The 21,584-nt window shown below is 31.3% G+C and overlaps 1 protein-coding gene across 2 annotated transcripts; it reads left to right on the top strand.

Annotated features, from left to right (window-relative positions):
- Positions 1–1,927: 1,927 nt before the first annotated feature.
- Positions 1,928–21,083, top strand: LOC139520133 (peptidyl-prolyl cis-trans isomerase G-like). Of its 2 annotated transcripts, none has more exons than XM_071312596.1 (5): positions 1,928–2,092; positions 5,887–6,064; positions 8,933–9,156; positions 10,257–10,376; positions 12,078–21,083. In XM_071312596.1, the coding sequence occupies exons 1-5, from the start codon at positions 2,078–2,080 to the stop codon at positions 15,006–15,008; spliced, it is 3,468 nt and encodes a 1,155-aa protein (XP_071168697.1). In that variant the 5' UTR covers positions 1,928–2,077; the 3' UTR covers positions 15,009–21,083. The 2 variants fall into 2 exon arrangements, with proteins under 2 accessions (XP_071168697.1, XP_071168698.1); XM_071312597.1 differs by lacking the exon at positions 1,928–2,092 and adding an exon at positions 3,480–4,194.
- The last annotated feature ends 501 nt before the right edge of the window (positions 21,084–21,584 follow it).

The following is a 21,584-nucleotide window of genomic DNA, read 5'->3' as shown; positions in this document are numbered from 1 at the left end:
GCCTGGGATTAGAATATATTATATAGATATTCACTCCAGGAAAGAAAAAAAAACTAAATGAAAATATTTGCCGTGGTAGAACTGGGAACAGTATATCTAATATATATGTTCCTGGGTTGAACAAGAGAGAGAACAAACCAAGTCTAATAAAAACAAACAACACCATATACAGCCAAAAATAACGACGACACTGAAGATTCCGCAAGACGAACCCTATCAAAAACTGGGATTGAACTTATGTGCTCTGGAAAGAGTAAGCAGATTCTAATCCTATGTTGGCACTAGATCATGTAAGTAATCCGAATCATAGCCAGATTCGGTAAATCAAAAAGAAAACGGAATTGTGGTTACGATAAGTGAAATATATCTGTGATCATTCGTGAGTTAGTCTGATAAATCAGCAATTCTATTATCTTACGATCAATTTTAATCGTTGGAGAGTTTGTGGAAAGAGTCGCAGGAGCCTGTAATTCAGTGGTCAGTGTCGTTTCTTTATTTATATCATAATTGTTTTTCTTTCATTGTTTTGTTCACGAATCAGTTTTTCGTTTGGATTGTTTTTCGTTTGTTGTTTCAGACCCATTTATTGCTGACTATATATATGCGGTATAGATTCTGCTTATTTTTGAAGGCCGTACAGTGACCTATAGTTGATAACTTTCTATGTAATTTAGAGAGTTGTTTCATTGGCAATCATACCAAGTCTTCTAATTTTTATATATGTATATTAATAACAACCCGTTAAAAGATTTCAACCGTTTTTTCTCTGAAGAATTGGTTCAATTATTGCATAAAAATATGCGTTCTTTTCGATTTATTCACAATGATAATATAAGCTAATTTGAGGTGTCTTTGAATTTGTCTTGGTGGTTTGATAACTAAAAAATAATCTGCTGCAGACCATTCCAATCATGATGCTGAGTTATAATCTTTGAGTACAAAAAGCACAGGCACTTGTTTCTGTCAATGTGGGGTTTACTATCCATACTGTACTGGTATGGATAGTAAACCCCACATTGACAGAAACAAGTGCCTGTGACAAAAAGACTGAGGTTGGACGTTAGGATCTTGTTCGAGTAGGGACATACTATACGAATTATACACAAAAACTCTTATAACCTGATTTTGCTCTATTTTTTTTTTATATATATATTCATACATGTATAAAGAGAAATAATAGCACTATACGTAATAAAACATTCTTTCATTGTTTATTTGTAACCATTGTACTGTGATTGCCATCATGATAATCAGTGAGTTTTCATAAGAGTTATTGTTCTTTGTATACAGTACGCTACCGTTCTCTCGATCTCCCATGTTTTTTTGGTTTTTTTTTATCATGGCCTCTGTTACAAGTATGTTACACCCTCCCCTTTTTTACGTGGTCTTGTTCTAGAAGATTTTTCAGAGCCTGAATATCGTATGGCCGTCTGGTATTTGTCAAATGTCGTATATGATCTCTAAGATGTATATATATATGGTAACTTTTGAGTTGTTTTCTTATCACCTCATCGACGTGAACAACACATATATTGGTTGGCTTAGTAGAACCTAAATTGGATAAAAAAAAACACTAATTTTGTTAATGCGTATAGACAATAATTTTTTTTTAACATAATTCGCTTTCACTTACACAGAGGGATTCCCTTTTTTTAAATTGTGGTACAGACACTGCAAACTTATTTGTGTATTTGTTTATTTGTTTATTGATTAATCGAGCTTCCTTATTCTGTTTCAAAGTACACTTACAAATGAACCTATACATTTTAGTTAAAAGAAATACCCGACTATTTTGAAATAATCATTTCCATAAAGGTAATATTTCCTATGACGAACATTGCTTGCACTTGACACCAATAAAAAATGGGTTATTATTGATTTCGGTATATGAATGAGGGCTATCGCTTTATTTAGGATTTTTAAATCTATTTAAAGATTGTTTAACGTAAGCATATGACGAAATTCATGTCCTGTCAACCAATGTGTTTAGATATCCGGGTGCAAAATTCAAACGGAAGACTATTACATGTACAATGAATTCGTCTAAATAATACTAAAACGAACTGGAGTTTATGAAATGAACAATAACAAGGTATGTCGTCGTGTATAATTTTATCTTTTTTATATTGATTTATTGATATAATTATTTGACCATTGATGTGTATAAACTTGAACCTTATATCCCAACATTTCTTTCTGATAAGAAAAGGATTATCATTCGTTCGAATCATTCTTAAATAACTGATAGGAAAGAGACCGTCTAAGCTAGCCGTTGAGAACTGGTGTACATATAAACTTTTACGGAACCAAGACTTTGTGTCCTTCCATTAGGGTCTTGCTATTGAATATCATATATGACCGTTAGGGGTTTGTCTACAGGTCAGATATATATAGCCCATTATCACTTTCGTGTACTATCTTTAGAAATAAATTGGGTCTATCTCCTATCAAACACCACGGGTCGGCGTCGATTGGATAGCCGTGATAGGCTTAGCTGGAAATGAATGACATAGTATGTCTTTTCTGGAATCAATTTTTTATTGAAATGCACCGAGTTGCCAATAACTTGCCTGTACACTGTCACAAGTGCATATTCTTAATGTGACAATGAAAACAAAATTGTGAACTTTTAATTGACCCCGTTTGTAGCTTCTTTAACATAGTTCTCAGTTCTTTATTCTAATTTTAGTATGTTTCGTTTACAAATCCAAACTTTTCTTCTACTGATGCCTCGAACGGTCTTTATTTTCGCCAGAAGTCTGAATTTTTGCAGTAATAGTCATTCATTTGTCGCCTGTGATTTCTTATAATATAAAAACTCTAGCCTGGGTGACGGTGGTCTTATAGTTCATTCCTGGGACTAATACATGAGTTCATTTGTGGGACTAATACATTCAAAATGAGTTCATTTATGTGACTAATACATTCAAAATGAGTTCATTTGTGGGACTAATACATGAGTTCATTTGTGGGACTAATACATGAGTTCATTTGTGGGACTAATACACGAGTTCATTTGTGGGACTAATACATTCAAAATGAGTTCATTTATGTGACTAATACATTCAAAATGAGTTCATTTGTGGGACTAATACATGAGTTAATTTGTGGGACTAATACATGAGTTCATTTGTGGGACTAATACATGAGTTCATTTTTGGGACTAATACATGATTCTGTTCATGGTCCCAGTCCAGTCAAAGCAACTAATATTATGTTTATATCAGTAATGCAACTGAAAAGTTTGCGCGGATCACAACTTTCACTTACACATGATATTTACTACATATATTGTTCACTGTACTATATATATTGTTTTGTGAGTTCAAAACATTTTTAAAATAACTAAGTTCTGTCTCTACTGAGGTTTTCTGAATACAGAACTCAACTTTAGTGATCTTTATAGTGTTATAACCTCGAGGTTATAACACTTCGTCGGAATTTTTTTAAATTGTTATCAAAAACTTATACTGTTCTTATAATGATAGTACCTGTCTTTAACATGTTCAACATGAAAAACTTTTCCGTATATCTAACATTATCTAAAATTCTATTAAACTACAAGTTAATTTTCTATCATCGCGGCCAAGTAAACATGTTCAAACTTTCAGAAATGTTTACTAGCAGTATAATGGATTATAATACTACTGATTGAAATACATTATCCAAGTTTGACAACTATGAAACCGACACACATTCTGATTCTGACAGTCCAAGTTAGACCACAGGTTACTCATCTCAAACCAGCCCTTGAAACTGAGTAAATTCCACCCGGCCGTGTGTGTGGGGGGGGGGGGGGGGGGGGAGGGGGCATCTACTAAGCTAGAGGGAAAAAATGAAGCGTTTTGTGTTAGTAACCCTCCCTGTGTGTGTTTCAGTTTAACATTTGATTATATTTTTGGTTTGATAAATAAAACATATAGTATTCACACCTTTATTTAAGCGTGGTTATTTCTAAAAAGGAAATATCGATAGGCGAGATAAGTAGGTGTTTTCCCGAGGGATGCAGAAAATAAAATGCCTCCTACACCGAGTCATGCGCATCACCTAGTTCCGGTTTGTACATGCTGTTGATTTTTCGCATAATGAAGTTTCTATGAATGAAGATGTTCTTTGTGTTATATATAAATACTTTGACGATTTTGACTACAAAAGTCAAATATTTGGAGGAAGAAACATAAAATGTCTAGTCAGGTAAAGACATTTTACTTTATTTCTAAACAGTTACTCAATTACTTTGGAAAATATTGTCCGATTTTACTGTAAACAAACAGCGAAAATGTGTCTTGTAAACAACAATATTATTCTGCGGTCACAATTTGTATACTTCAATTTGCGTTATGTTGATACTATGTCATTTCTTTAATTTTATTAAAGTGTATATTTATTTTTATTTATTTTAATTAAAAAATTATAAGTCTGGGAAAGCCCCTGCAGTAGTTCTGAGAAATTCTCTTCATTTTAAAAATACACACTTAACACACAAAATTTGAAAGTAGTTTATACTTTTGTCATGTGTATGCATTTACATATTGTTACATTGTATTTGCTATGCACATGTATGATAATTAACATTATTCTTTTTCATTTTAAGATTTACACAATAAAACATGATTTATCAATGTTTATCTTTGTCATTTGTTTGTTGATACTAGAGATATACATTTTGTAATAAAACATTCATGAGTATATATGTGTTAATACTTTCTGAAACTGAAACTCAGTCTGTCAAACTCACAAAATTCATGTTATTTGTACAAGGAGTGATAATGGGTGTCGGTATGACCATGGAAGTATTATATTGACAGGAACTACTACGACCTAACTTCAAACGTTTCATCTGTGATGCTGCGCGCAATTTAATGACATGTTAATTAGCTTGAAACATGGCATGTTATTTACACACCAGCTGAACCCTGAAGTGTTGAAATTTTTTTTAGTACTGCGACTCAAGGATTTGTATAGTGACATTATACAAATTCTTGTGCGACTGTTCAATAATATTTACCAGTATCATTTGGATGGTTTCATTTGGTCGGATAATGATAACATATTTTAGAGGACAAAAATATATTACATAAAATGATAATTAGCTATATAACGTAGTTACTAACTACCAGTTAGATCTCTGTTTTCTTCTGCTGTATTTTGTTGATTGATACTTGCTCGATTAACTTTCGTATTATAAACTGGAAATTTCTACTGTCCAGGCTTATCCAGTAACTTAACCATATATATCACTCTAAATTTTTTTAATATTTATCAAATATATTTATTGTTAACCAGCGGTAACCGAAACACACCTTAATCGCGATTTAAACTTCACCCACAAACTAATAAAATAATGTCACTCACTATTTCAAATCGTTGTAGAATAATTAATTCTGGGCCGATTTTCATTTTTTATGCATCAGTCGATATGTTCACCCAGAGTTTTTGGTGGGGTTTGTGTTACTCAGTCTTCATGGTCTTTGGTTTTCTATGTTGTGTTTTAATTTGTGTACTGATGTTTGTCTGTTGGTTTCTTTTTTAGCCCTATGGTGTTGTCAGTTTATTTTCAACCTTCGAGTTTGAAAGTCCCTTTGTTACATGTATTTTTTGTCACTCTTTTGAGGTGTGTAAGCAGTTTCAATGTTTGGAATTCGACAAAGTGCCTTTGTAGTATCTTCAAATGTAGTTCCGGCTGAGACAAATCAATTACATTGTATATTCCTGCACAAAACTTATTTTAATCTATGCATCAAACGTTTTCATGAAGTTTGCTCTCACCATAAACTGTTCACCAACTTATCAGTTATTGGCTTGTCGTACAAAAATCTTAAATCAGGACATGTGAGATAATTTATTAAAAAATAGTATTTCATAATATATATCTTGTCATTTTAGTCTGTTCAAGTGAAGATTGAACTTGGTCATCGAGCCTCTCAGAGAGAATCACCATCACAAGAAGGGTACACACATGATTGGACTGTTTACGTCAGAGGACCAGAGGGGTGTAACATTTCAAATTTTGTAGAAAAGGTTGTTTTTAATCTACATGCTAGTTTTCCACATCCTAAAAGAGGTATGTTTATATATAATTAGATGTATAAATGTTTTTAAGATACTATATAACAAGAAATAATGTCACATTCGAAGCTTTTACGAAGGATTCAAGAATTTTTTGCCCTATCTAATAACAAAGTAAAATTTTATTGCTATATACTAGTTAAATTCTTCAGGCTCCATGAGGGAAAATAAGAAGAAAAGAAAAATCAAGTCACAAATTTTTTTATTCAACTTTTGCTATAAGATGAAGATATCTGAACTCAGTTGTTACAACATATTACAATCTTGATGCATCTTTTGACTCACAAGGCCAATGACTCATGGACTAGCCTTAGTACATTATAAATGTTTATAATACAATACGTGATGTTTTTCACACTTAAAACAATCCTGTCATCGATATCACATTAAGTACAAAATGTAAATCGCTAAGGAAAAATATCACAGGTCTGTAGAAACCCCCATTAAAATGTCAACTATATATATACATTTTGTACCAACACATATAATGGATATTAAATGACATCATCAGTTAAGAAAATACTGTATCCTTAAGTTTACCATCCCTTATTTTACTATGCATGGTGTTGCTCTTTGAAAGAAGGTACCATAATGTTTTTTGCAGGGAAAATTTGGTCTCCATTAGCAACAAAACTTTTCCTTGGGAGACTTATTTCATGCAAAGAATTTTTTTGGGGGTGAGGTTTGGCTAGGATGAAATTTGAAAAAAAGCTGGACAGGAGTTTTTATATGGCCGCAAAAATTTCATAAAAAAATCGAATTCTTGGGGTTCTTTGATATGCTGAATCTAACCATGTATTTAGATTTTGGATATTGGACCATAAAAGGTAAATGTCCAATTTTATTTTTCTTAATTCTTAGACCACATTTATTCTGTGTCAACTATTTAATCGCAATCCAAATTCAGAGCTGTATCAAGCTTGAATGTTGTGTCCATCTGGTTAGTAATAAAAAGGCAGGATGAGCAACTTGGTAAAAAATACAGGATAAACTAATAAAAAAAGGCAGGATGAGCAACTTGGTAAAAAATACAGGATAAACTAATAAAAAAAGGCAGGATAGGAATAACAACTTTTAAAAAATAAAATGCAGAACAAAATTCATCCTAGCCCCCCTAAAAATCCAATGGCAGCTTTACATTGTAGCTCTCCTATGTATTATACTATCCTTTAAAAAAATTTTGTTCTCTTCCTGATATGAATGTAACATTTGCCTTTGGTTTAAACACTGATCAATTCATCCATGACCATCATTCACCATGCATGTTAATCTAACAATGATATTTACATCATCTCAGTTTTGTAAGGAACTTTAATTTTCATTATGAAATATTTATCAACACACTGAAGTAGCAGTGCTTAGGGAAATTAAGAAATAGTTCCATTTTTTTAACAGTTTTAGTTACTTATTACAGGCATTCATTTAAAATAAATGAAACATGTACAAATACATGTAACTATATTACAACTGAATTGTTCTTAAATATTTATTAAGTAAAAATGATTACTTGTGAATATATATTACTTTCTACATATAAATTGATGATTTAATGTCAAGTAACAATATATTATTGAAATCATAGAACAAGTAGGTCAATTTATGTAGTATATTTGCATATACATGTAAATATACAAGCATGTATTATTCAATCATATGATATGTAATAATAACAATGTACATGATGTAATTGCATTGTAATGACTATAAATTCTTACAAAGAATTGTGCAATATAACCCTAAGATTTTTATTAAAAAAATAATGCTGATGGAGGTAGTTTTTAATCAGAAATATAAATGAAATCAAGTTAGACCAAGACACAAATTATGCTAGAAGACTACAAATTTGGCTTCAATCATTATTAGGGCATTTGTTATGATTTAAATCTATTTTTACATGGTTTCCAAAAACAAAACAAAAAACAGGTGAGTGACACATGCTCTTGCAATTGAGACCCAGAGAGCCTCTGGCTGGAACTTACCTTCATATTGACATATATAAATTTCATCACCTTTTGCCATGTTTATTTTTATACAAAATAGTACAGCTTTTTATTAACCAACTAAGTGCATTATTGCCAAAAGTGACTGTTTATTAAAAATTACATATTTTCTGTAATGGCCCTGTTTTTCTGTAATGGCCCTGTTTTTTTCTGTAATGGCCCTGTTTTTTCTGTAATGGCCTTGTTTTTTTTGTAATGGCCCTGTTTTTTCTGTAATGGTCCTGTTTTTCTGTAATGGCCTTGTATTAATGCCAGTTTGTCTGTAGTGTTTTTAATAAAGTTAATAAAACTAAGTCGTAAAGAGTATAATACCTTTTTGTATTTTATTTAATTTAGTAACCAGCAACCAACATTAAAGAACCATATAAAGGGATCACTGTTCATCCTGTTTTTAACACATATCTCTTTCAACTTAATATCTTGGATATTTGGTATATATTTAAAGCTTTATAATGGTGAAGTACACATTATTTTGTTCAAACTAAACTGTCATTAAAAGAGTTAGATAGTACATCAAGTTAGCAGCAACACATACACTTTTGTTCAGTTGGTTAATAAATGAGTTGGTTAATAAATGTATTAAGAAATGGGTGTTTTTATAATGGCCCTGTTATATGTCCTCGGTCAGTAATAATGGCCTCGGATGTCTGTAATAGCCCTCGGCGTTGCCTCGGGCCATTACAGACTTCCTCGACCATTATTACAGACCTTGGACATATAACAGGGCCATTATAAAAACACCCATTCATTAATACTATAGTAATATTCATTGAGTGTTTTGGGGTTTATGTTGATATCTTTACAAAATACACCTGTAAAATCTGTGTTTGCAATATAACAATGCGAAAACTTGTTTATTTCAGCTGTAGTTGCCCCACCATACCATGTGGCAGCAAGTGGTTATGCAGGATTCACATTGCCAATAGACATTTATTTCAAAAATAAGGAGGAACCAAAAAAAATCAGATTTCAGTATGACCTGTTTCTGAAATTAGATGATACACCAGTTAATCACATACGATGTGAGAAATTAACATTCCAGAATCCAACAGATGAATTTAAGAAAAAACTACTGAAATCAGGAGGTGTAAGTACATTGTACATACTTTATTTGCCCTTCCAAAGCACCCCCAGTTATTGGTGGTGTTGGGATGCTAAGTCATTTGTTTTCCAAGTTGTGTTTTGTGTACTGTTGTTTGTTTGTTTGTCTTTTTATTTTTCATCCATGGTATTGTCAGTTTGTTTTATGACTTGTGAGATTGAATGTCCCCTTAAAGACCTAATGGACTTAAACAAAATAGACAAAAATCTTTAACTGTGCAGTTACATGTACATGTACCATATAAAAATATGGAGATGTGATATGATTGTTATTGAAACAACTATATCCATCAAAAATAAATGAAGTGGATGTAAGCATTAATAAACAACCTTAATCCTTCAACAATGAGAACAAACCATACTGTATAGTCCCCCATAGAAAGACCTGATATGAAAAATATGAAACAAAGCAAACTATTGAAAATTTATGAAAAACAAATATCAGTGGCGGATCCAGAAATTTTCATAAGTGGGGGCCTGTTGACTACCTAAGAGGGGGGCCGCTCCGGTCATGCTTCAGTGATTCCCTATATAAACAACCAAATTTTCGCAGAAAACGGGGGGCCTCTGAATATGACAGACATGAACCAAAGTCAACCACTGAACAACAGCTGGCTCCTGACTTGGGACAGGCACACAAAGAATGTAGCGGAGTTAAGCATGTTTCTGTGTGTCCTTACACGGGAGAGTGGTGTAACAGCAAAAATCGAATAAAAAGGTCTTAACTCATCAGATAAAAACAAACAAAAACACAGACAGAAATTGGCAGATAGTATGTTCATCCCTCATCCCTAAAGACAAAAATAAAGACACTAACTTAGTACAAATCTGACAGTACTCACATTAACTGACAGCTAAGTCAGAGTTAATAACAGATAATAAAAAATCACGTATCTTAGATTGAAATATCAATCAATACACATCCAACTCTCTATTTACCAAAGTATAGTCTGTTTTTCAATGGACCCATTGGTAGCATGTTTATTAGTTATGATGCATATAGGTTAGGCATTTCTACATGACCTTTTGAATTATCATTATTATATGATTATCTTGCTATTTATATACTTACTTGCCTTTTCACAGACATTAGTTGGCAATGGTGCTAGTCTTGACAACAGTGGCAATGGCAAACAGTTTACAGAATTATTTGGCCAGCCAATCACAACTGATTCAGCAAAGAAAGAAAAGAAGTCAAGCTCTAAGGTATTCATATATATTATATAGAAATTAGATTTAAATGGGAAAAGATTTGTTTCATATGGTTTCAGATTTGCAGGGAAGTCACTTCCTGTTCCACTGTAGCTATACTTTGAAACTTTATTATACCCACTGAGCATGTCACAGTCTTATAATGATCTGTAGGACATCTTGTTTATAGATACTGCTTAAATATCTGTTGGTCATTGAATGCAAAAAAAATGCATGTTACAAAAATGTAAAAAGTCAATTGAATTATACGTACAACTTGCTTTTGATTCATATTCAATAAACAAAAAGAAACAAATGATATGGCAAATATAAAAAAGAAGATGTGGTATGATTGCCAATGAGACAACTATCCACAAAAGACCAAAATGACACAGACATTAACAACTATAGGTCACCGTACGGCCTTCAACAATGAGCAAAGGCCATACCGCATAGTCAGCTATAAAAGGCCCCGATAAGACAATGTAAAACAATTCAAACGAGAAAACTAACGGCCTTATTTTTGTAAAAAAATGAACGAAAAACAAATATGTAACACATAAACAAACGACAACCTCTGAATTACAGGCTCCTGACATGGGTCAGGCACATACATAAATAATGTGGCGGGGTTAAACATGTTAGCGGGAAAGTCTGTATAGTATAATTATTATACACCAGCACCCTGTTTATGAAAATGAGGAGATGTGGTATAATTGAGTATAAGAAAACTGTCTACCAGAGTTAAAATGTAGTAAGCAATTATAAACTACTCTATGGCTTTCAACAAAGAGAAACTTATACTCAAAACAATGAGCAAAACCCATAATGATAGTGGGCTATAAAAGGCCCTTCCTGAAAATTTTGAAACAATTAAATGTTAATATTATCTGACATTACAAGTAAAATACACAATAGCAGCCATATAAGTTAGTGTCTTATAAATGTTTCATATATCATTTATAACCAGATATTTTACTATTACAGCTATATGTATTTAATATTTGGATTTTCTACATTTTGTGAACTGTGGTTAACTTGTAAATGTACATATATAACTGTAAATGATAACAATAAAAGAGTGGTAAAAAAGGAATGCAAAACAGTTACTCAAGAGTTTACAGCAGACCATAAGAAATTTGTCAAAATCATCATTTATACTTAGATTTTCATAACAAACATTGGCGGATCCAGGGGGGTTCCGGGGGTTGGAACCCCCCCTTTTTTAAAATGGCTGGATCCACCCCTGACAAACATACATAAAGCGTAGATTTTCATGAAAGTCATACACTCTAATCATTATTTATTACTGTTTAAAACTTCATAATCTACATTCTTAAGAAGAAGATATAATCTGAGTTTTAGACAGAATTAAAAATTTTAGTTAGCAATTCCCCCTGTTTTAACAAAAACAGATAGGAGCGATATAGTTTATATATGGAATGTATAGAGATGAGTTATAAATACAAAAACTGCAGCAGGATAAAAGTTAAACTGAGTATTATAATTTTGACCATAAATAGTCTACTTCAACATGAACAGGAATTTCTTAATCCTACTTATTATATAATGGTAGTTGTGGAAGTTTTTATCATGAAATGAACACTTTCAATGATTAAAAGTTACAGTATATAGTTTAAAACCAATAAATGGATTTTTATTATGATGAATTTAAGAATTTCATATTATATAATTTTCTAATCTTATTTATTAAAGGATAAAGACAAGGACAAAGACAAAGAGAAAAAACCAAAGCATGCTGGCAGTGTATCATCAGAAAGCACGTCAAAAACATCAGTGATTCCTTCCAAATCATCAGAACAGACTCCAAATTCCAAAGATCATAAAAGTTCCACAACAAAAGATAAGCATTCATCATCAAAGCCATTAAAAAGGCCATCAGATGCCACTGATACAAATCCACCTAAAAAACAAAAAAGGAGTTCGTCCATTTCCTCAATACATTCAGAGGATAAACAAAGACTTAAAACTGAAACTGTTACAGATAAAAATAAACATTCTAAACACAAAGAAAAGAAGAAATCTTCTGAATCTACCCATAATTCCCATGATAGGAAAGTTACATCATCGTCAGATCATAAATCAAGCTCTCATCATAAGAAAGCACACAAATCTAAACAAGAAAGTGGGTTAGTGGCGACCAAAAAGATTAGAGACATACCTGTTAAGAAAGAAGAAAGTGTCCCAAAGCGAGACGAGACTAAGAAACCTGAAAATGCTTTTAATAAGAAAGATTTCATTAAAGTGAGGAAAAATTCTGTGGATGCCCCGGTAAAAAAGAAAGCGAGGATTTCTGAATCTAGCAGTAGTAGTGGAAGTGGAAGTAGTGATAGTGACAGTAATTCCAGTAGTGGATCATCCTCATCCTCGTCTGATTCTGAGTCAGAAGCATCTGATAATGAGGTGGAGGTTAAGAACAATGTGGTTGATCCGGGTCACGATAGTGGTAATGATACTGACATTTTTGAGGAAGACACTGAAGATAACAAAGGGAGACAAACTCCTGATGCAGAGTATGTGTCTGCTGTTACAAGTGAAACGTTGAATAGACCAAGAGCTGAAGCACTAAATGACATATTAAAACAACTCGCCAATGACGATGATGATGACGATAGTGATTACGAGGCATTTGCAGCCTCAGATTTAATGTCACACCATAGACCTTTTGCAAAATCGTCGCCATCGTCAGTCAAAAGTTCATCATCAGTGAAAAGTTCAGCTTCTGTCTCTAGAAGAATGGATTCTCCGTCTTCTTTCGTAAATTCCAAATCTTCACCAATGTCATCCTCACATAAAAGTTCCAAATCATCACATCACAATACTGAATCATCTAAGCATTCAAAAACTTCGCATTCAGAATCAGGACAAAAAAGTTCCAAGAGTTCTTCATCTGATAAGCATGATAAGCCACCAACACCTTCACAAAAAGGCTCCAAGCCATCTACACCATCATCTCAGAAAAGTTCTAAATCCCCTATATCACATAAATCTATAGCTCCATCACCGACATCTTCTCACAAAAGTTCATCAAAATCTAGTCACCATTCCTCTTCAAAATCTAGTTCGTCTAAGAAATCTAGTGATGAGGTTAAGAGAGTGGAAAAAACAACACCTGATGAAACGATCAGGAAAGGGAAGACAGACCAAGAGAAAAAAGAAAAAGCTTCATCGGATGTAACAAAAGAGCACAAAAGTTCCTCAAAGTCTAGTAGCAAACACAAAGACAAAAGTAGTGAAAAACATTCAAAATCAGATTCTTCAAAAGACACAAAAAACAAAAGTGATAGTAAAGAAAAAGAATCAAAAAGTAAGGAAAAGGAAATTAAGAAAATATCTGAAACAAAAGATAAGGAGATACGGGTGAAAAGTGAAAGTAAAGATCGCGATATCAAAAACAAAAGTGAAAGTAAAGAAAAGGAAGTAAGAAATAAAGTGGAAGTAAAGGAAAAAGAACATACAAAAGAGAAAAATGAACAAGAAGAGAAAGATTCAAAGAGCAAAACTGACAACAAAGAGGTTGAAAAAGAAAAACTGTTGAAAGGTAAAAAAGAAAACAAAGAGAAAAGTAGGAAAGAAAGCAAAAAACGTGAACATTCAAAAGAGAAAAAACATTCTGGAAGAGAAAAATCTAAATCGGATTCTACAAAAGAAATTAAAACTACTCCAAAAGAAGTAAAATCTAAAGAAAAAAATGAAGAAGATAAATCTCAAAATCTGTCCTTCAACAAGGAGAGTAAAGTTAAAGCCAAGAATGTTGAAAAAAGTACAGAGGATACCAACAAAACATTGGAAAAAGAAAAAGAAAAGGAAAGAGCTGCAAAAGAAGCTAAAGTTAAGGAAATTTCTAAATTTTTACAGGGAAGCAAAACGTCTAGTAAAGAAAATAGAAATAAAGAAAATGATGAGAAATTAAAATCAATCAAGCAGGAAACTAGAAATAAAGAAAACGATGAAAAAATGAAATCAATTAAACAGGAGGCCAAAAATAAGGAAAACGAAGAAAAACTAAAATCAATTAAACAGGAGGCCAAAAATAAGGAAAATGATGAAAAACTAAAATCTTCCAACCATTCATCAAGTAATGGTAAGGAAGCGAAGAAAAAAGAAGGTTATGAATCTTCAGCCAGAAAGTTTGATTCACCTGGGAAGGAAAAGCCAGTGGAAGCAGAGGTGAAAAAGGAAAATGTTAAGACAGAAAATTCTGAAGAGAAAGTAGCAAAGACTGCAAACATACTGAAGGAATCAAAAACAGATTTGAAATCAAATTTGCAAGAAGAAAAGTTAATTTCTAAGACAGAACTAATAACGAAAGAAGAAGACACCACAGAAATTAATTTTGAAGATTCTATTGAGAATCTGGGGAAAGTCTCTAATGGTGAGGATTCAGAAGAGAATCTGGGCAAGGCTCCTAACGGTGAAGATCTTTATTCTCTGCTTGAGTTACATGAAAAACTTGAAAGAATACAAGATTCTGTTATCTTAGAAAAGGTTGTACTTGCTATACAAGAAACAGGAATGTATAATGTAGGGGAGACAACCTTTGACTTTGATCTGTGTGTCCTTGACAGCAAAACTGTCAGACTTATTGAAAATTTCCTAAGTAATAATGCAGTGTCAGCAATGTAAAAAAAAAAGATTTTGAAGGTTGATTTTTTTTTGTATTTTGGCAAATTCAATTTCTCTTTTGCAGTAATATGTAGTAACATATTTTCAAACATTTTTATGTATACAATTGCAAAGTGCTAAATTTTATATTCTTGAACTTTTTATTGCCTTGTTGTTTTATAAATTATTTCAGAAATTGACTATATTTTTGTTCATGTTGTTGAACATGTTGTTTCTTTGTGCTGTTGTGTTTTATTGTTTTAATAACAGTGTTTTAAACTGTTTAAAAAATCACAATTCAACTGTGAGGACTGTAAAAATATGCTGAAGAACAAATTGATTCGATTTGAAATTTTAATAATTCATTTTTGTAATTAGTCAGATGGAAATTCCTGGAAAATAGAAAAAAAAAGAAAAAAATTATCTTGTGACTCTAAATTTTCAATCTCATTTCAAGATCTATTCAATACCAGGGAATTTTAATTGCACCATTTAGTTATGTTTGATGAATATCATCTGTCATGGAAATTATATACATGTATTGATGGAATTTGAAAAATAAAAAAGAACATGACAAAAAGACATATTTATATGTAATAAAGTAATATTAATGTTCCTTCTCCATCTATAAAGACATATCAATCTATTCATGATTGATTTTATTCTAAATAATTAATGAATTTTTTTTCAATAATGAATCTATGCTGCATTCGCCTTAAACTGTTGTTTGGTCTCTTGTGGATATTTGTAACATTGGCAAACATACTGCAACTCTTGGTTTAATATTTCAATGCATGATTATTTGTGGCTAAGAAAATACAATTGATGTATATGCATGTTAACTTATATAAGTTGTACTTGTTTGTAATTTTTTTTTAAATTTCATTCTAAAAATTTTTTTTCTCTTGTACTAGATTTGTTTTTTTATTGCAATGTGAAATGCAATGATATTTTTTTTACTCATACTGTGACCACCAGTTAGAAAGAGTAGATGTAGAATGGAAGAAAAAAAAGATCTGGTATTTTGATCTGTTTGGAACTTTGGAGTGTATATACAATGTTTATAAATGTGTACATGTACTATCTTTGTTAGAAACTCTGTCATCAGCTGTTAGAAGCTGGACGATAGAAGAGCGGTGCTATGTATAGTACTTAAGAATGTTTGATGTTTGTATAGTAAATTTCCTAAATTGAGAAGACCAGAATTAAATTTTGACCAAAATGTGCCATATGATTGATACTACTATAAGTTTTTAAGCACAGTTAATAGTTTGATATGAATATCTGCTCATGAATTTAGTAAGTTTCAATTTATTTTGGTCTTTTCAATTTATGATATTTTGATGTTGGATCAGAGTTTTGTTGAAAAATAAGTTGTGCCAAAGTAATTAAAAAAAAGTTCTCAGAACATGTATTGTCTGACATTTGAATTCATATTTGTGATTATAAGATAGAATTTTGCAATTGACCATGTTGACCCTTCCAAGATAATGTCAGATTAAACATTGATAAAAGCAATTGTAAACGCAAATTTGCAATATTTTGTCTGAAAAAAACTGGTAGTTATGCTCATTTGATTATTTCTGACGGTTGTAGCCCTTTCCTATTAACAGGAGCTTCTAAGCATGTTTGCATATTTTTGTGAAATGACCAATATTTTATATTGTATAAACAATGATATATTTCAGTCCCTATTAAGAAAGATATCTGGCTACATAATGTATCAATTTGTTAAAGATTTCAAACTTTCTTATCTTTAAAAAGATCTATAAAAGTGAATTAAGGAGAACACATTTGTAGATATTTGTAATTTCTTTTTTGATGATTGTCTGAAGAATTTGGCTTAAAAAGAATATATGCTGCTGTTTGGCATTTAAACATTTTAATTTTTACATACATTTTGCTGTTCAGCATATATAAAGACCATAGTTTTCACATACATTTATTTGTAGATCATAAAATATTCAAAAAATTACATTTCCCAAAGAGTATGATATTCAGTGAAAACTTGCATTCACACTACCAAAAGCTTTTAATCAGTAGCAGTATGATAAGTAAGGACTATTCCATTAAAATGTATGGGGGAGGGTAGGAATGGACTTTCAAAATATTCCTACAACCAAGAACCAATTTTGCCTAAATTAGGGTAATAGACACATACTGAAAAGAGAGTCACATTCAATAATTAAACTTCCCTTCCTACCTTCCCACATACATTTTAATGGAATAGCCCTAATCTAAAAGAAAAAAGTATGTACTTTTTTGACACTGGATGATTTCTATTTTTTTGCTTTGACGAAGATCATCAATGATCTGCAGTGTTTGAAAGTTTAGTTGCCGGTGAAGTAATTTGTTGTTTTTGGATGCATCTTAGTCTGAGATTACTCTGACGTTCAACGGCTGTTTTGCCAGACAAGCTGGTACCGTGGGTCCCACGGCCCCAGCTTGTCTGGCAAAACAGTTGTTGGACGTCAGAGTAATCTGGACTAGATGCATCTTAGTGTCCATTGAAATAAAAATGCATGTAGTAAATACCCTTTTGCTTTTTATAGAGTGGAATATATATTGTCAGTTTTTCTTACTGTTTATTCCTAACTTCACAAAGTATTAATTGTACTAGATGATTTTGTTAACCCAAATAGGTTATTGCAGTAGAAATCCATCAAAGTCTTGGAAATTTTGAAACTTTGTCAAAATCTGTATGTTAAAAGTTATGTTTGTTATATGTTGTAAATGAAAAATGGCAATAATGTTGTTGTTTCTATGTTAATTTTTCAAACACATGTTTTAATGGGTTTTTTTGTTAACTACATGTTTTATACTTTCACAACAGCGAAAATTCAAAAAAGTTACCAATTTTTATAAATCAGTAGGTGGGCATTTGTTGCGGTTCAACAAAAATATTTTTTTGGTATAATGACCCTATTATCCTTTCTGGTGATCTTGTAAACTTCTTCATATGACTATTGGCAAAATATTGGATAAAAGTTCATAGCAAATCCCTTTTTTATTGAAATTTAAGTGAAAAAATAAGCTTGTTATCCCAAAATTTTGTCAAAAGGATTGATTTACTGTTTAAAGTTGACCTAAAGAGATATACCCAGATCACCTTACCATCTTAGCAATATGGTTCTTGGCTTACAGATAGTAGTTGTCTTCAAAAGGGAGTTGGTGTAGTTTAATTAACTTTGATGTGAAATTTTAAAAGTGATTTTTTTTTTGTGTGGGTTCCATTTAGAGACATTGCATCCTCTCCAGTATACCGGAGTCCACCATTCACCCCCCCCCTTTTTTTCCCCACCCACCCACCCTAATGAGTGTTGACCTTTGAGGAAAATCTGTTGGTTCTCACTATTATTTCTATTACAAAATACTGAAATTCTGTTGATAAAATTTTGATTGAGAAATTCCTCAAACAATCACCTTTTGTAAATTAAAGTACATGTATACAAATGGGGGAAAGTTTTTTCTCGACTTTTGTTTAAAAATGTCTGTTATTGTTTATAATTTATATTAATGTCAATATTCCTGTATTGGTAATCTAACTTGTAACATTTGTATGTAGTGTGTTTTAGAAATGCTTTACAGTGGGCAATTCAGCCTTCTTTAGAAATGATGACATGTTAGCATTGTGTTATTTAAGGCAGCAAATACTAAACATGTATAGTATGGAATCTTGGCTTACAGTATTATAAATGAATGAATTCAAGGAAAGTGAAAATTCTAGATGAAGTTTTATTGGAACAGTTTGGCTTAATACATTAAATAATGTTAAGGTTTACATTTCCAAAACATTTATAGGTTTCACAATAATCCTCTATAAAATATGCATTTGATCACAAATTTGATTAAAGTTAACTGTTCAAGTAGTCTTTATGTATGAAACTTTATAGGAATAAAAGCTATATTGAAGGAATTAACTTAAGTATTAACTTTTATATTTCTGTAGCAAACTAAATAATTCTCTAGCAAACTAAAGGAAGACTTATATTAAAAGTGTTTTAAAGATTTTGTTTCATTTTTTTGAGTTTAGAAAGCTGCTTTGTTAAAGCAGAAGTATTAAGTCCAAGTTGTTATTTTTTTAATTATTATTGTTGAAACAATTAAAATAACTTTAAACCTTAAATCCTTGCCAAACATTTATATTGTTGACTGTTATCTGTATTAAAGTGTTGCTTATTTTGTTGTGTAAAGCTTTTACCAAGCAAGTTAAACATTCATTATTTCTTAGGGATTTAGCTATATATAGTGATTTAGAAATAATTGTACTTGAAATTTCTCCAATATATTATTGATGGATACTTTCTTAATTTAAACAAAAATTTGAAAATTGTATATGCTTAGGATTTTAAAATAGTCCCTTCCCTCATTCACCCATACCCACAATAAAAAAATATACAAAACAAATATTTAATTATGGAAAAATTGAGTTTTAAATACACACAACCACCCTTGAAAATTGAATGCTGATTGCTTTTCTCCCTGTCTTGATATTTTGATAAGGCTTGTATAGTATTTTGTTATGATAAGGAAAAAAAATAATTGAAAATTGTAACATTTTTTATAAATTTTTATTATTAAAAGTTCATGATCAGAAAGACAAACTGTTCTAATTTTCAAGTATTAAAAGTGCTAGCTCTACATATATCTTCTTAAGAAAGTTCTTTTACCATATGCTTATGTACTTAAAGCACAATTGGTTGTTAGTGTAACTGATTCAATGGGCCTCTTGTAAGTTACGGCTTTTATTATCATTTAGGTTTCCAGATTGCCCACGCAGTTGTGACAGGTATTATTTATTGGAATGTGAGTCTATACGTGATGATCTCTTTTTTTCATGACATTGTAAATTGTCCATTATCATATTTATTTCATTCATTGGTTGTTAGTCATATTTTATGTGAAGCATTCATCACATATCACTAGTATAATGTATAATCAGCACTCGAAACATTAATGTGCTTCACAAATTTCAGATACTGATTGGATAACGGTTCAGATCATATTCTGTAAAATAGGGAATGACAAATATTTTGTGCTGTGCAACCCCTTATACATATTCAAGTTCATATCCTCATGTCATTATTTAAGGTTTTCTAATGGCAAACTATCCTGCATTTCTTCAGACCAAACTGTTTTTACAGAATTACAGGGTTAGAACCAGGGTTTTTAAAAACCTGGTCATATTTGTCATAACGATTGGATGATGGGTTACTCCCCTTTCCCTACCAAAAGATCAGCTGTAAGAATCAAATGGGCTATTATCTATTGATGAAAAACAGTTTTTTTTTAAATTTATTCCCTTTTATAGAATATGTTCTGGACAGTTTTCCCAGTTCACTTACTGTTTTAAAACTTCAGAAGCACCAGCTACACATTATTATCTGTTTGTTTGTTATGAAATATATTAAAATATACATGCCTTGTTGCCATTGTAATAATCTCAATAAAACTGTCAATTTCAAAAAGGCATTTTTGAGATTTTTCATTTTAATATTTACCATTCTTAAGATTGTTAATGCATTCAGACAAGAGTTTTTAGATTACGTTAACATTTGGCATTCATTGAAAAAGCACATAAATTGCATAACGAATGAATTTTTTTTCGTGAGTTGTAGTTATCTGACAAATTTACGAGAAACAATGAATTAAAATTTTAGTGAAGGATAGAATAAAGTGTCTGTTAACGCTATACAGTCAAACTTATGCTGTACATGTACAAAATTAATAAAGTGATATTTCCTTTTTCTGAACTATACCTGGAAAAACAATGGAATCATAAATGATCTAAGAATATTTAATGATAATTAAGGGAACAAAAAATATATCTGTTTCCATTATTTACTTCATTTGTGCTGCATTTGATTATAAAATCAGAATTTATTTTTATTCAAGTATAGAAAGGTGCAGTTTTTATCATATTACACTAACTTAAATATTATAGTTCTATGCTTGTTAATATTTCCCTGGTTTGGAATTTACCTTTTACAGTGTTGACCTTTCGTTTCTATAATTGTTGAATGTTTTCTTTATTTTTCTTTTTTATACTTTCATTGGTGCTTCTGAAAAGATCAGAAAATAAAAATCTTAAATTTATTTTGTTTTCGTCGTTCTTTGCATTGATATATACATTATTGTAATAAATTAGATGTGGTATGATTGCCAATGAGACAACTATCCACCAGAGTTCAAATAAAGTGGATGTAAGTTACTATAGGAAACAACAAAGCCTTCATCAATGAGGAAAAAAAACATAATGTATAGTCAGCTATAAAATGCCCTGACATGAAAAAATGAAACTTTAATTGAAAAAAAACAACAGCCTAATTTATAAATAAACAATATAGGAAAATCAAATATACCGGGTAACTGACTTGAAGCAATGACAACCCATGAAATACAGCCTCCAGACTTAATACTGGCACATAAATAATGTGTGGTGGGTTACATATTTGTAAGCGCTCAACCTGCCCCTAACCTGGGACAATGGTGTAACAGCACAACATAAGAACAAACTATAAAAATCAAATGGAAAAAGGCTCAACTGGTCAGATGGATACAAAGAAAAACACCAAACAAAAATACAGACAGGATGTG

This window comes from Mytilus edulis, chromosome 4 (assembly GCF_963676685.1).
Source record: "Mytilus edulis chromosome 4, xbMytEdul2.2, whole genome shotgun sequence".
NCBI lineage: Eukaryota > Metazoa > Mollusca > Bivalvia > Mytilida > Mytilidae > Mytilus > Mytilus edulis.
This window is presented reverse-complemented; position numbering and strand designations above follow the sequence as displayed.

Coding starts and splice junctions, on each gene's coding strand:
- LOC139520133 (XM_071312596.1), top strand. Junction 6,065..8,932: donor TTTTCCACATCCTAAAAGAG/GTATGTTTATAT, acceptor TGTTTATTTCAG/CTGTAGTTGCCCCACCATAC. Junction 9,157..10,256: donor AACTACTGAAATCAGGAGGT/GTAAGTACATTG, acceptor GCCTTTTCACAG/ACATTAGTTGGCAATGGTGC.